Genomic DNA, 16307 nt, shown 5'->3' on the forward strand with positions numbered 1-16307 from the left:
TATTTGCCTGCATGACTTATTTGATTAAGCGTACATAGGATATCAAGAGGATTTGATTAATCGTACATAGGATATCAAAAGGCTTTGGTGCTTTTGTGCTTCAAGTAAGGAAAAGATTATATATTACGTTTGAAAAATGATTACTAGGCGGTGTAGTGTTCAGCTAAAAAAATGAAAAAGACAAATATTTACTCTGAGTTGATGTGAATTTGGAGTAAGCAAATGTAAACATGCTACGTTTTACCATAAAGTGACATTTAAGAAGTTTTTTTTCGCTATTTAGACATTACTTTTGAAAAAATAGTGTGACATAATCTTTGAAGATAATGTTTTAAACAACACTCTTCATTTGTCAGTGAATATTTCTGTCTGATTGCTATAGTTATAAGTGATTTTTTTTTATGAAGTACTTACTTGACGAATGAAAGCTTCTGCTGAAGTGGTGCCACAAGGCTTGACTCCCCAGCGCCACCAGGAGAGAGGCGCCCATGGAAGGCAGGTACAGGACGCGCTCGGCTACGACGAATCCTACGTAGGCAGCCAGGTTAGACGCCGGGAGGAAGGGCACGACCAAGAGGCCCCACGCCAGCACCAGCTGGAGGTTCCTGGACTCTCCCCAAGTTCCTCCTGCTCCTCCCCCTCCTCGCTCCTTGGAGTGGTGAGGACTGTGGTGATGGATCTTGGAGGAATGGGAGATGTCCCCCTGTTGGACATTGTTGTTGAGCAGGTCGTGGTAGGCATGGTGGCTGTGATATGTATAGATTTTGACCGCGTTGTGGCTTCTCTGCCTTTTCCTCCTCCTCAGGACCCAGCACGCCCGCGTCCCCTTCAAGGCCAGCGCCGCGAGCGTCGTCAGGAGGACCAGGGTCTCGAGGTTGGCTAGGTCGAAGATGGAAGTCACCAAGGGCACGGCGCCCATGGACCAGTCGAAGGACAGGGTGGCTGGCCAGACTAAGATGCGAGCGTGCATCGACCACGCCCTTCCTATGCTCAATGCCCTCGTGAGCATGGAGGGCGCGTGCGCCGTGGGATTGTCCGCCGGAGTGAAGGTTGGGGTATACGAAGAGACGCTTATTCGACCCCACAACAACAGAATTGTTCCTAAACATCCAGGCCACAGTTCCCGAATTAAGGCCTTGAGCACTGGCTGTAGGAGAGAGAGAGGATTTATTTTTCTTTTAGTTTGATGTTCACAAGAAGAATGAGATATTGATATTGATTAATAAACATTAGGGAAAATGAAGATATTGATGAATAAACATTAGGGAAAATGAATTTTAATGCGGTGAGATACTGACAGTGTTGAGAAAGATGAGTGAATATGAATTTTAATGGCGTATCGGAGGCGATATTATTCAACGCAGACGAATTTTACATATGTGTTTTTATGTATAGGTTTTCGCGTGTACGTGTGTGAATGTATTTTATAAATCTTTAGCTGGTGATGTGTACACATTTCGAATATATATATATATATATATATATATATATATATATATATATATATATATATATATATATATATATATATATATATATATATATATATATATATATATATATATATATATATATATATATATATGTGTGTGTGTGTGTGTGTGTGTGTGTGTGTGCATATACAGTATATACAAATGTGTATATATATATACACACATACACGGATGTATGTATGTATTTTCATGCGCACACCCTGCGTAATTTAAAGATGGATGCATGACGCCCGAACACTCACTAAAAAAAAAATAATATAAAATAATTTATCACTTGACCAAGTGGTTATTTCATGTCATTAGTCTGCTCACGTTTAGTCAAAATGGCAAGACAAATTATGAACAAGGCGTGTCTCTTCGTAATTAATAAACTTGAACGATCCTTTCATGGCGACTATCTTCAATACAGCCACAAAGCTTTGTTCACCTGTCAGATTTGATGAATCCCGTGACAATAAGCCAACTCATTTTCATATCTCTGTGACTGGTGGTAATTTTTTTTACATGTTGATTTATCGACAACAGAAATGAATGCATCGTTAAAGATGTTATAGCCGTTAGCAAGTCCATTTGTTCATCCCGTTAGAAAATATATTACTTATAGAAAGGGATGTAAAGTCTCAAGTCTCTTATAAAGTATCTTTCTTTTTTTCTTTCGAATGAACACCATCCTGTTCTTTGGAAGCTTGAACTTCAAGTCACTGGTCCCTGAGTTGGGTTTGTTCGAGTAATAATAATAATAATAATAATAATAATAATAATAATAATAATAATAATAATAATAATAATAATAATAATAATAATGGAGAAACAAATCCACAGTTCGATTCCCCTTTTCATTAAGTTGGTTACACTATTAATAATAATAATAATAATAATAATAATAATAATAATAATAATAATAATTATAATAATAATAATAAAGAAAGAAGAGATCACTTATTAAAAAAAGATAAATCTAAATCTGCAAATTAATAAATACAGATAAAAATGTCAATAAATTATTAAAATGCCCAGAGCATTGTATTAGGGTAGTAATGCATCTTCGCTTGAACTTTTGAAGTTCCAATTTTACATCCTCAGTAGGAAGACTGTCCCATAGTCCAGCGGTGTGTGTAGAATAAAAGACATATAGAACTGAGAAGTTCGAGATCGAAGCATCTAGTATCGGTACAGTTATATCAGTTGTTAACTTTATAAGATTTTAAGTTAAACGCCTCCTTAATTGTACATAATCTGAAGGTGGAGACAGGTAAATGGAACAGAACTTGCCAATGTGATAATAGCAGTATACAATCAGAGAGTCTTTTATTTATCGCCTGTCCATTATCTGACGCCTGCCGCACAAAAGGTTAAATTTTACAAGTGTAACCAATTTAATGAATGTAGAACCTGATGTGATTATTGACTTGTGTAGGTATAGCCATGACGTACTAGGATTAAATCAGCGAAGTGTTCACATACCATATATATGTTTAGTAGTTCATTGTGGACAAATATAAAAGAATGGAAAACCACTGTTTTGGTTTAAATAATCTTTGTGATTAAAACAATGCACTTTTGTATAAATTTATGTTACTTACATAATGAATTGTGTATTTTGTCAATAAACTAACTATATACATCCAGCGACCACGTCGTAAGATTAATGATAGTGTATTTCCTTCCAAAGTTGCCATATACTGTACATACAGTATTTCATGGAACGCCGGCGACCATCAGGAAAATGACACAATCCTACACAAACCTGGTGTGCCTTTTTGACATTAACTGATCGCGTGGGGGATTAGCGACCCCAGACAGCGAATTAGAGAAATGTGGGTTTGTGAATCCATATATCTTTTTTTTTTTTTTAATGACAGGTATATAAAGGTGACATGCGACCTCGACGAGGGAGCCAAGGAGGGAAAAGAGGATTCATTTAGAATGTACCTGTATTTAACAGGTACCGTAATTTTCTATGTGTAGTATAAAAAATTGAATTAGAAATTGATAGTTTATTTAATATTTTCATATACATTTATATTGACATGCCTTTCCAGACATGTACACAAACCACAAACGTGCTCAGAGAGAGAGAGAGAGAGAGAGAGAGAGAGAGAGAGAGAGAGAGAGAGAGAGAGAGAGAGAGAGAGAATAGGACGAAGAAATCAAACGGATCGTGGATTGGCATCAAAATTATATTCTGAAACAGAGAGAGAGAGAGAGAGAGAGAGAATAGGACGAAGAAATCAAACGGATCGTGGATTGGCATCAAAATTATATTCTGAAACAGAGAGAGAGAGAGAGAGAGAGAGAGAGAGAGAGAGAGAGAGAGAGAGAGAGAGAGAGGTTTAGCATTCGGTTAGATAATGAACAATTTAGGATATTATTTTTGGCGCTCCCACGAGGCTTTCTCGATAATCATAATGAATATTTATCATCCCCCATTGTAATAAGCAAGGGATTTTAAAACTGTTATGGAAATTGGCATCGGAATATGGATTAGTGAGCATTTTGCCGGCTCCGGCCGTTTTATATAATTTTTTTTTTTTTTTGCAGTCAGGGATTCTAATATCCCTAAAAGGTATGGTGTATTATGAGAGAGAGAGAGAGAGAGAGAGAGAGAGAGAGAGAGAGAGAGTTGGGGGATGAGAAAAAGGAAATTAAAGAGAGAGGGTAGAATGAGAGAGGAAACGAGAGAGAGAGAGCTGGAGGACGAGGAAAAGGAAATTAAAGAGAGAGGGGAAAATGAGAGAGAGGGAACTAGATACAGATAGAAAACGAGAGAGAGAGAGAGAGAGAGAGAGAGAGAGAGAGAGATGAGCGAAAGGAAATGAGAGAGAGAAGAGAGAGGGTGGGTAATAAAAGAAAGGCAACTAGAGAGAGAGAGAGAGGAAACTAAAAAGAGAGAGAGAGAGAGAGAAATGAGCGAAAGGAAATGAGACAGGGAGAGATGGAGAGAGAGAAGAGAGAGGATGGGAAATGAGAGAATGGTAACGAGAGAGAGAGAGAGAGAGAGAGAGAGAGAGAGAGAGAGAGAGAGAGAGAGAGAGAGAGGAAACTAAAAAGAGAGAGAGACAGGGAGTTTTTAGATTAGGTATATAATAATATCTCACAGAGAATAATGACAATTCCGTGAAAGTGACTGATTTCACTGTACAGTTTTATTATCGCCTAAGTAATAAATGGAGTTCTTTACAGCCCAGGGGTTTGGAGCGATTTATTCCCGTCATTACACGAAATGCCTTTGTGTGGAGAAATATTATTTGATTATCATGCAAGTGTCAGACGAAATATAAGAAGTGCATTCATTTTTAATAGGAGAAATGCTTTTGTTTGCAATAGGAGAAGTGATTGTATTATTAATAGGAGAAGTGCTTTTGTTTGTAAAAGGAGAAGTGATTTTATTTTTAATACAAGAAGTGATTTTATTTTTAATAGCAGTGATTTTATTTAATACAAGAAGTGATTTTATTTTTAATAGCAGTGATTTTATTTTTAATAGAAGTGCCTTTATTTGTAATATAAGAACTGCTTTTATTTTTAATTGCAGTGCTTTTATTTTTAATAGGAGTGCATTTATTTTAAATAGGAGAAGTGCTTTTATTTTTAATAGGATAAGTGCTTTTATTTGTAATAATAGAAGTGCTTTTATTTGCAATAGGGGAAGTGCTTATTTTTATAGAAGTGTTTTATTTTTAATAGGAAAAATGCTTTTATTTTTAATAGAAGTGCTTTTATTTGTAATAGGAGAGGTGCTTTTATTTTTAGGTAATAGAACAAAATCTTTTATTTGTATGGATAGGATTTTTTTCAAGTAATTGGAAAAATATTCTGAAGTAATAAGAAAAATGCTTTTAGTATTCTGAGTAATAGATGAAATGTATTTTAGGTTACTTTAGGTAATAGGGGAAATTCTTCTATTTTTAAACAGTAGAAGAAACTTTATTTGAAATTTTTTTTATTTTAAGTAACAGAAGAAATGCTTTTATTTATAAGTAACAGGAGAGGTGCTTTTATTTTGTAATGGGAGAAATACTTTTATTTTGAAGTACCAGGAGAAATGCTTCTGTTTTTAAGTAACGGAAGAAATCCTTTTATTTATAAGTAATAGGAGAAATACTTTTATTTTGAAGTAATGGGAGAAATGCTTTTTTTTTTAGGCAATAGGAGAAATACTTTTATTTTGAAGTAATGGGAGAAATACGTTTATTTTGAAGTAATAGGAGAAATACTTCTGTTTTTAAGTAATAGAAGAAATGCTTCTATTTTAAGTGATAGAAGAAATGCTTTTATTTATAAGTAATAGGAAAAGTGCTTTTATTTTGTTCAAGTATTGGGAGAAATACTTTCATTGTGAATAGAAGAAATGCTTCTCTTTTTAAGTAACAGGAAAGATGCTATTATTTGTAAGTAGTTGAAGAAATATTTCTTTTTTTAAGCAGTAGGAGAAATGCTTTTAGTTTTAAATAACAGGAGAAATGCTACTATTTATAAGCAAAAGGAGAAATGCTCCTATTTCTAAGCAATAGGAGAAAAGGTTTTATTTATAAGTAATAGGAGAAATGCTCTTATTTTCAAGTAATAGAAGAAATTCTTTTGTTATAAAGTAAGAGAAGAAATTGCCTGTATCAGTAAGTAACAGAAGAATATCACTTATTTTGAAGTAATAGAAGAAATGCTTTTATTTCTAAACAAAAGACGAAATGCTTTTATTTGCAAATGATAAGATAATGCTGTTATTTTTCCTCCCTAGTTCATGTGCAAGCGTTTGTGACTAAACACTTTAAGTCTTCTTTTGCTTTGCGTGTCTGTCTTACCTTACTCTGGTGGGTGTTGCTGACGATGACAGCCACGTGGAGGAGAAGCGCCACGCCCAGGGCGGTCACGCCCTGTTCCTTGCACGCCATGGCCACGCCCGCACCTCCCACGCTGGCCATCAACCACGCCCACGAGGGGATTTGCACGCACAGCCACCACCAGCCGCCACCCCCAACGGCTTCCCCTCCCGAATCTGACTTGGCGGCTTCAAAGGATTTCTGCCTCTGATGTTCCTCCCAACACCCACAGCCGTGGCCGCAGCTGCTGCTGCTGCTACGCCTCCAGCCTCCCCCAGGGGGCTCTCTTACTCCCCCACCTCCTCCTCCTCCTCCTCCTCCTCCCCAGATACCCTGTCGGTGTCATCACGCCCTCGGAGATACTTGATGTAGGCGGCCAGTGCCAGGCAGAAAGCTAGGGCGGCTAAGAGCTCCGCCCTCCCCACCACGCCGGCCACGGCCTCCACGTGCACCGGGTGGGCTGCGAAAAGGGCGCCGGCACCTAGCCGCACCCAGGGGCTCACGCCCGCGCACTTGAGGACGCCCACGTAGGCGGCGGTGACGGCGGCATGGAGGGCGACGTTGATGGCGTGGAAGGTGGAAGCCGAGATGGTGGTATTGAGCGATGGCGTCACTGAAGAAGGCACAGCAGAAGGGGGTGACGTGGTTGGCACTGGAGAATGGGCGGGGTCCGAAGGGCGGGGCGCGCCTGAAGGGGTAGCAGAAGAAGAAGAAGGAGGAGGGGGAGGAGGAAGGTTCCCAGGAGGTGGAGTAGGAGTAGGAGGAATATTCCCAGGGGGCGTCTGATGATGATGTTTTCGCGGGACGTCCGGATTCCCTGAGGAGGAGGAGGGTGTCGGGGAAATGTCGCTTTCCTCAGCGCTCTTGTCGCTGCTGCTGCTGCCGCTGCTGCTGGTGCTGTGCGACAGCATTCTGGCCACAGCGACGTTCCACCTGGGAAAAAATGGAGAGAAGGAATGATCAGATTTCGTCGCGTCCTTTTGTATTCTTTTTTATTCGAAAGGAAATTACATTCTGGTGTTAGCTTCAGAAATGTTTGTTTATGCTTATTTTACTCAGTAAACTTTATGTTTAATGTTTTTATGTTCTTGGTTTGATTGTTAAATATCATGCACACAGACACACATATACATGCATATATATATATATATATATATATATATATATATATATATATATATATATATATATATATATTATAATATCTGTTTATATTATATATAGAAGGGCAAGATATATATCCTGAGATCTTTTCATTATAGACAAAGTTACTTTTTGAATGGTGGTTTCAGTTTCCAAAATTTGGTAACCGAAAGTTAAAGTCTTTTGTTTTACCAATTTGGAATACTACTGGGCCTTCGTCTCAATCTCAGAAACTCCCAGGATCTTTATATTATAAGCAAAATTATTTTTAAATGCTGTTTTCTTTTCCAAAACTGGTAAAACGGAAGATTGGAAGTCGTTCTTTTTAATTTTATAGAATACTGTGTTCCTCTCTTCAATCTCAAAGCTCGTGGGTTCTTTTTAACTATAGACAAAGTTAGTTTTAAATGGTGGTTTCATTTTCACAACAGTGCTAATAATGACTTGGGCCATCTCTGTATGATATTGTCTTACCATTTTACACGAATTATTTCAGCAGGAAAATTCCGTTAGCGCCTTTAGTTGCTGTGGTTTAGAAGTATGTTATGCATCAGCATCAATATCCTGTAGAGATGGGACGTTGGCACACCACACATATTATAAATTTTTTTGTCCTTCCGTAAATTATGGAAAGATTTTTTCCTATAATATTATATTAGTCGAAGATGTAGCATTACTTTAAAACGATAAGCAGTTTTTAGTTTTCTGTAAAAGAAAACTATTGTGCCGGTTTTGCCTGTCCGTCCGCACTTTTTCTGTCCGCACTTTTTTCTGTCCGCCTTCTGATCTTAAAAACTACTGAGGCTAGAGGGCTGCAAATTGGTATGTTGATCATCCACCCTCCAATCATCAAACACACCAAATTGCAGCCTTCTAGCCTCAGTAGTATGTATTTTATTTAAGGTTCAAATATAGCTATAATCGTGCTTCTGGTAACGATATAGGATAGGTCACCACAGGCCCTTGGTTAAAGTTTCATGGGCCGCGGCTCATACATCATTATACTGAGACCACTGAAAGATAGAGACCTATTTTCGGTGGCCTTGATTATACTCTGTACAGAAAACTCGATTGGGGCGAAGAAACTTCAGCGCATTTTTTTTATTATTTTGTTATTTTAGGACTGTTATGCTATGTTGTGTAGGAATGTTATGATTTACACATTTATTTATTTTTTTATTTTCTTCTCTCTTTTCTGTTATTTCACTTTAATGTTTCTTTGGAAGTTAATGCTCTTTTTACCATTTTCATTATTGATTTTTTGCTTGACTGAATGATGAAAATGAATAATATCAATGATATTTCATTTCAAATATCTTTCTCTCCTAACTGTAAATATGCAAGTTAATAATCGTTTGACGTCTTCCCATTTAGTTGTTTGTTTTATTTTGTATTATAATAATTGATGTTAGTATTAATAGAATTTCATTTCAGATATCTTCATTTTTTAAGTACAGAAATGCACGATAATAATCATAATAATCGTTTGATCTGTTTTTCCATAATAATGTTTGCTGCATTTTGCTTCATTTTGAATAATAATAATAATAATAATAATAATAATAATAATAATAATAATAATAATAATAATAATATCCGGACGTCTCGGACACTTGCTTAATGATTTCAAGACTCCCATTTCAAACAGCTTTCCCTTCTGACTATGGAAATGCATCGGCCATGTCATGTTTGCTGTTTGTTACTGGCAAACTGCTGTGCCGCTGTTCCACCCCCCACCCTCCCCCCCTCCGACGGTTCTCGCGTGCGTTATGTATTTATTCATGGGACAAAGACCACACTGCCATGTCCATCCATTTTTACGACCTGGAATTTTTGCATCGTGGGATCTTATTTTCAGTTTTTTTTTTTTTTTTTTTTTTTTTTGTCGTCGTTGGCTATTTGGCTTTTTAGGATTTCTTTAGATGGGCGTTCTGGGTGTGTTTTTTCTGTCTGTCTGTCTGTCTGAGTCTCTCTCTCTCTCTCTCTCTCTCTCTCTCTCTCTCTCTCTCTCTCAGTACTCTCCTGTCCCTCCCATGAAAACTCTATTTCTCTCTCTCTCTCTCTTCTGTCTGTCTGTCCCATGAAAAAAACGTTTCTCTCTCTCTCTCTCTCTCTCTCTCTCTCTCTCTCTCTCTCTCTCTCTCTCTCTCTCTCTCTCTCCTGTCTTTTCTGTCTGTCTGTCTCTCTCAGGCTCTCTCTCTCTCCCTGTCTCTCTCTCTCTCTCAGGCTTTTCTCTCCCTCTCAGGCTCCCCTCTCTCCTGTCTCTCTATCTCTCTCTCTCTCCCTCCTAAAAACGTCTCTCTCTCTCTCTCTCTCTCTCTCTCTCTCTCTCTCTCTCTCTCTCACCAACCCCCGCCCCGGAAAGCCTTGTGGTACATGTGAGTGGCACTGAATACTTCACGGCGGGTCTCTGTGTTCCTCTCGAGACCGCGGCTGGAAAATGTACAGCCTGGAAACAATACTCCGGGTGGATACATAAACAATACGCCGGCTGGATAAATAAACAGTACTCCAGGTGGGTAAATAAACAACGCAGCCGTAGCGACCCTAGGCCGGGTTACATTGTCCAACATGTAAAGCAATAATGAACGGTCGGTGTTTTGTATCGAAAGCTCAGGTCTGATTGTACCATCCCCCCTGCCTCCGGGGCTTTGGCTGGCTGGCTGGCTGGCTCTCTCTCTCTCTCTCTCTCTCTCTCTCTCTCTCTCTCTCTCTCTCTCTCTCTCTCTCTCAGGCCCTTTTCCTAACTCACTTTCTCTAACTGTTAGTCTTTACTCATCTCTCTCTCTCTCTCTCTCAGTCCTTTTCCTTATCTCTCTCTCTCTCTCTCTGTATTATTATTATTATTATTGTTATTATTATTATTATTATTATTATTATTATTATTATTATTATTAAATTGAATAAAACAATAATATTATTATTACTATTATTATTAAGAAATTGAATATTATTATTATTATTATTATTATTATTATTATTATTATTATTATTATTATTATTATTATTAGGAAACGGAAATAAATTTGGATTGCCTTGGTGAAGTAGAAAAAAATAAAATTGTAAACTTAATGCTTTTGCTTGGCGCAGTTATTTTATTATTATTATTATTTCGAAATTTATTTATCATTATTATTATTATTATTATTATTCATATGTTTTAAACAATGTCTTAAAAATTCGGTATGTTCCTTTTACTACAAGTTTACATTGAAGAATTAAAAGAAGAAAAAGAAAAGTACAGAGGTGAGTATTTTCGTGAAACAAACCTTTTCGCAGAAATCGGAGTTCTGGGCATTAGATATAATAATATCCCACTTATTAAAAGAGATACCTGTATTTAAAAAAAAAAAAAGTATGCACATGCCGGTGTTATCAGATCTCCCGGTAATGAATCGGTATTAACAGCAGCGAGAACACGCAGTGCTCTGTATTCGCAAAGGGATGCTGGGAAACCTAATTAATTAATGACGTTATGGAAAATGTGTGTCTCCTTTGTCATAGAGGCCGGCATTGTTTTAATTAAATGTAATGAAAATGACACCGTTTAGTAAGTTACAATTATTATATGTAGTTATTTTTCTAGATATTGCTTGGCAGTGATTTATTATCTGTAACAGTTCAAAAGTGTTTCCACTTATGCTTACGTCAAATGGGATAGATTTAGAATTTCTCCTCCGCATAACAAACAACAGTTTATTGTTAAATGAAAAATTCCCCCGTAGTGGGGCATTGCCGTCAGTGCACCTCACTGCGGCCCACTGTAAGCATTACGTATGGTTCTTTTGCAGCGTCCCTTCGGCTCCTAGCTGCAACCCCTTTCGTTCTTTTTACTGTGCCTCCCTTCATAGTCTCATTTTTCCCTCTTACTCTCCTCAGCTCTTTCCTGACAATTGTTTCACAGTGCATCCGCAAGGTTTTCCTCCCGTTACACCTTCAAATTTGACCTCGTAGGTCCCAACGCTTGGCCTTTGGCCTAAATTTCGTGTTACTTTCCAGTCCAATAGAAAAATCCTAATTTGACCTTTGACAGCAGGACTGTTTAGAACTTTCAAATGGAGAATACAGTGTCATTATTCTTCCGTCTTGAACCGGATGATTTCGGACTGAAATACCCTTCAAAAGTGGACTTTTAAAGTTACGTTTGGGTTAAAGAAATTATATATATATATATATATATATATATATATATATATATATATATATATATATATATATATATATATATAGATAGATAGATAGATAGATAGATAGATAGATAGATAGATAGATAGATAGATAGATAGATAGATAGATAGATAGATAGATATATATATATATATATATATATATATATATATATATATATATATATATATATATATATATATATATATACCTTTATGTACAGAAACTGTTATGCTCAACAGATTTTTTAAAAAATCATGGGAAAAAATGTAAAGAAGATATATTGACATTGACAGAAAACATGACATTGACATTGGCACGGGACATGGATTTGACTGACAGGTACACTGGACTTCCTGATGTTCAGGAATATGGCAATTTTAGTTTTCTGCAAAGGAAAACTGTTGTGCCGGCTTTGTCTGTCCGTCCCCACTTTTTTCTGTCCGCACTTTTTCCGTCCGCTCTCAGATCTTAAAGACTTCTGAGGCTAGAGGGCTGCAAATTGGTATGTTAGTCATCCTTCCTCCAGTCACCAAACATACCAAATTGCAGCCCTCTAGCCTCAGTAGTTTTTATTTTATTTAAGGTTAAATTTAGCCATAATCGTGCTTCTGAAAACGATATAGGATAGGCCACCACCAGGCTGTGGTTAAAAGTATCATGGGCGCCTTCGGCTTGACTTGAAGAAATGTCAGATATGTAAAATGTAAAGAAAATGCTTTTCGATGAATATTTATCAATGTTGTTTTATTCACATTCACTTCTTTTAATCCTTCCCCTTTACTGTATGTCTTCTGTGTTCTTATTTCTTTTATAACTTTCTCTTTAAGAATTTTCTTTATTTTATTGTAAATATTTTCAATTCCAGATTAGCAATATATTCATACGTATAATTTGGCAATTGGATTAATATTGATAAACACTTAAAATTTATTGATATAAAAATACATATGAAATAATCCCCTTGCTTGCATGGTCAAGTTACTTTGCATTTTATTATTATTATATTATTATTATGAATATCATTATTATTATTATTGATATAAAATACATATGAAATAATCCTCTTGTTGGCATGGTCAAGTTACTTTGCATCATCATCATTATTATTATTATTATTATTATTATTATTATTATTATTATTATTATTATTATTGATGTGAAAATACATATGAAATAATCCCCTTGCTTGCACAGTCAAGTTACTTTGCACTATTATTATTATTATTATTATTATTATTATTATTATTATTATTATTATTATTATTATTATTATTACGGGGGATTTCTTCGCCATTTTAGTGGCCCGTGTGATAATGAGATTTTTAGTAATATCATTATTGCTATTCTGGATTTCTTTCACCATTTTAGTGACTCATATGACTCCTGTCATTAACAGCTGATCAGTGAGAATGGGAGATTTGTTTTATAACCATTTTGGTGGAGCTTGATTTTCAAGGTTACTTCTCTCTGTCTCTCTCTCTCTCTCACTCTCTCTCTCTTTCTAGATTGTGCCAGTGACATTTGATCAGCCCGATTCTTTTCAGATTGCTTCTATATTCTTTTTTTTTTTTTTTTTTTTTTTTTACTTTTATCTGTCACTGTCTTTACTCGAGTGCAGTAGTTAAAGGTTAGGGATATCGACTGAGTAGACGAACAGTATTCGTGTTTAAATAAACTCGAAAGGGTTTGTCGACATGGAGGGATGTTTAATAAAATATCGGATTTGAACTTTCAATCTAGTTCGGCTCACTTGAAACACGCTGACAGTTTTACGCCCTCAAATTGACAAGTCATAAAAGATAAAATCACTGAAATTTAAAGCTTCGAAACTGAAAAATCTTGGGGAGGTTTAACTGTAAACAGGATGTGTTAGAAGCTGACTTTTGCACGCGATTTTGCCAGATCGTGTTCAAGTAATTACATCCGAGATGAAAGTTGAATGAAGGCTATGCAGTCTCCTGCTGCAGTGTGTCGTTTTCTAGCATCAAATTTATTACTACGCACTTTGCTAGGAGTTTTATCTTGTCTACAAATAGAGTATGAAATAGATTGCCTAGTGCAGTTGTGGAATCCTCCGATGTCCAAATGTTTAAGCGAGGAGCAAATTCATTCCTGCTGTCTGCTGACGTCCCCTGAATTTCAGGTGTATCAGTTTTATTTTCCGTTCCCTCATAATTATTTACTTATCACCTCTTCCTATAATCTGTCTCTCTGTGCAGGCTGATTTTCCTTTGGAGCCCTCTTGGTTTTGTTGTTATAGTCTGTTGACTCTGTCGTTAATGTTTTCAGCTGAAGATTTACAGAAAGAATAATGAAAGAAGAAAGCCAAATTTACACCTTTGCAAGTAAGCATTACTTTGGTAAACAGAAAGACCCTTGTCAATGGCAGAATCAAGAGTCTAAGGTAATGCAAAGACCTTGATGCAGGATGCTTTGCGCTAATGATAGAGGACAAAGCGATTTACAAGTAAAATGTCGAGGGGGAGATAGTTTCTGTGGTTCTATTTTGTGGCGAGAAATAAGTCTTTAATGGCGCCGATTCAAGTTTATTGATTGAGTGAATGCGGCAGAACCTAGTGACTTTGACTCAGAGCTCAGAGATGTCAGGTTTTGGGCATATGCTATTTATTTGGTATAAGTTTTCTTAAAAAGAAATGACTGAGTATAGATTGTAAGGATGTATTCACACTGCTGTAAAAATGTCGGAAAAACACGTCGGCAACTTGTCACATATACAGCAAACATGTTGGCAACAAGTCAACGACCATTAATGGATAACAAATCTTTAGCCAATGCTGGATAATCCTATGAAGCATTAGTCAGAATTAGCAGTACGTTGTTGACTTGTATTCAACAAGTTTGCAATGTGTGTGTGAAAAGTCACCGATGTGTATGTGACATGTTTGCAGTAAATTGTTGACTTGTATTCAACAAGTTTGTGATAAGATACTGACATGTTTGCAGCAAGTCATTGACTTGTATTCAACAAATTTGTGATATATGTTCAATGAGTTACTGACATGTTTATGACATGTTTGCAGTAAGTCTCTGACATATATTCAACAATGTTGCGGTAAGTTACCGACGTGTTTATGACATTTTTGCAGTAAGTCATTGGCTTGCTTTCAAGAAGTTTGGGGTATGTGTGCGATAACTTACAGGCATGTTTATGACATATTTGCAGTTAGTTGTCGACATGTATTCAGTAAGCTATCAATATGCATGCGATAAGTTACTGACATGTTTATGACACGTTTGCAGTAAGTTGTTGATTTGTATTCAGCAATTTTGTGATATATTTGCAATACGTTACTGACAAGTTTATGATATGTTTGCAGTAAATCGTCGACATGTATTCAACATGTTTGCAACATGTTTGAGACAAGTCACTGACATACGATTATGACATGTTTTACTTAAAGATAGCCCCTTTTTAAGAAGTCCCCGGCATGACTGATGAGGACAAAAATGTGTAAGTATCAATTCTCTTCCCGTTTCAAACTTTCTGACTAAAAACGCGTTTCTGTCGTGTTTCCTTCGGCTAATTCAAAAGGGGTGGGGGGGGGAGTCCCATAACATCCTGATGCTGGTGCCCATCACATGATGAATGCCTCCATTACCAGTCCATTGGCACGTAACGACCAATCAAAGCCCGAGCTTCTGGGGAAGAGGGGAGTGGGGAGGGGAGACTCAGAGTAATGATTCTCAGTAATGAATCTCAGTAATGTTTCTCAGTAGTGGTTCTCAGTAGACAAAATACAGTGTTTACTTGTGCATAATGTCATACTCTTCTTCAATGTGGCTCTGCTTCACAGAGCATGCGCATTTTAGGGAGGTTTGTGATGAAAGTGAATATGGCTCACTCTCATTAAAAGCCGCGCGCTTGCGCGCTCTTTACAACTTTTGTTTAAAAAAAAAAAAAAGTTATTTTGACGGGAGGAGAAAACGGCCATTTGGCCAGTGATAAAGGATCTGTGATGATGAACCGCTGGTAATGGCATTGGCGTCGGTAATGAGGGGTAATTATAATTCCTTTTATAGCACGATATCGGGGCATTATCGGTCGTAATCGAATGATAATGATGGAAGCGTTATTAAGGGGGGTAAAGGGGGATTGGGGGGAGGGTACTGGACGATAAAGCTGTTAATAATAGTATTAATAACGCGCTTCCAGTTGATTCATTTATCGACTTTGCTATCATCGCCGTGTGCTAATGACTCGAGACTTGCGGGTGTCAGTAGCATGTGGTGATTAGGGATTAAATTTCACTCGTAGGTTGGGTCAACAAATGCGCATTTGACACTCAAGGCTTGTAAGTGTGTATACGCTTGCATGCATAGCTGTGTGTGTGTGTGTGTGTGTGTGTGTGTGTGTGTGTGTATATATATATATATATATATATATATATATATATATATATATATATATATATATATATATATATATATATATATATATATATATATATATATATATATATATATATATATATATATATATATATAATAGTATAGATTGATGTTACATATTAGTTACTTAACTTGTGCAATATGATGCAAGAAAAAAGCCATATAAAAAAGGTTCATTATTTTATGTGACAAGTAATAGCCTAGTTTCTTAGTGCATACATTCATAAGCTTTATCATGAAATACGAATAAGCCTTCAGCTAAAGACAAAAT

General features: G+C 36.5%; 2 protein-coding genes and 1 long non-coding RNA gene across 3 annotated transcripts in view; 1 reads left to right on the top strand and 2 right to left on the bottom strand.

Moving 5' to 3' along the window:
• The window catches only part of LOC136849321 (protein O-mannosyl-transferase tmtc2-like), a 172459-nt gene extending 166031 nt beyond the window's left edge, over nt 1–6428 (bottom strand). The window contains exons 1-2 of the mRNA XM_067122683.1: nt 6296–6428; nt 415–1147 (exon numbers count right to left, since the gene is read on the bottom strand). Of these exons, the coding sequence (XP_066978784.1) occupies nt 415–1147; nt 6296–6415 (853 nt within the window). The 5' untranslated portion in view covers nt 6416–6428. The remainder of the gene's footprint in view (nt 1–414; nt 1148–6295) is intronic.
• Nucleotides 1–16307, top strand: part of LOC136849324 (uncharacterized) — a 216026-nt gene that overhangs the window by 25187 nt on the left and 174532 nt on the right. The window lies entirely within an intron of this gene.
• Nucleotides 6601–16307, bottom strand: part of LOC136849322 (WAS/WASL-interacting protein family member 1-like) — a 512887-nt gene continuing 503180 nt past the window's right edge. The window contains exon 4 of the mRNA XM_067122684.1: nt 6601–7246. Within this exon, the coding sequence (XP_066978785.1) occupies nt 6601–7224 (624 nt within the window). The 5' untranslated portion in view covers nt 7225–7246. The remainder of the gene's footprint in view (nt 7247–16307) is intronic.

Source organism: Macrobrachium rosenbergii, chromosome 20 (assembly GCF_040412425.1).
Source record: "Macrobrachium rosenbergii isolate ZJJX-2024 chromosome 20, ASM4041242v1, whole genome shotgun sequence".
Lineage (NCBI taxonomy): Eukaryota > Metazoa > Arthropoda > Malacostraca > Decapoda > Palaemonidae > Macrobrachium > Macrobrachium rosenbergii.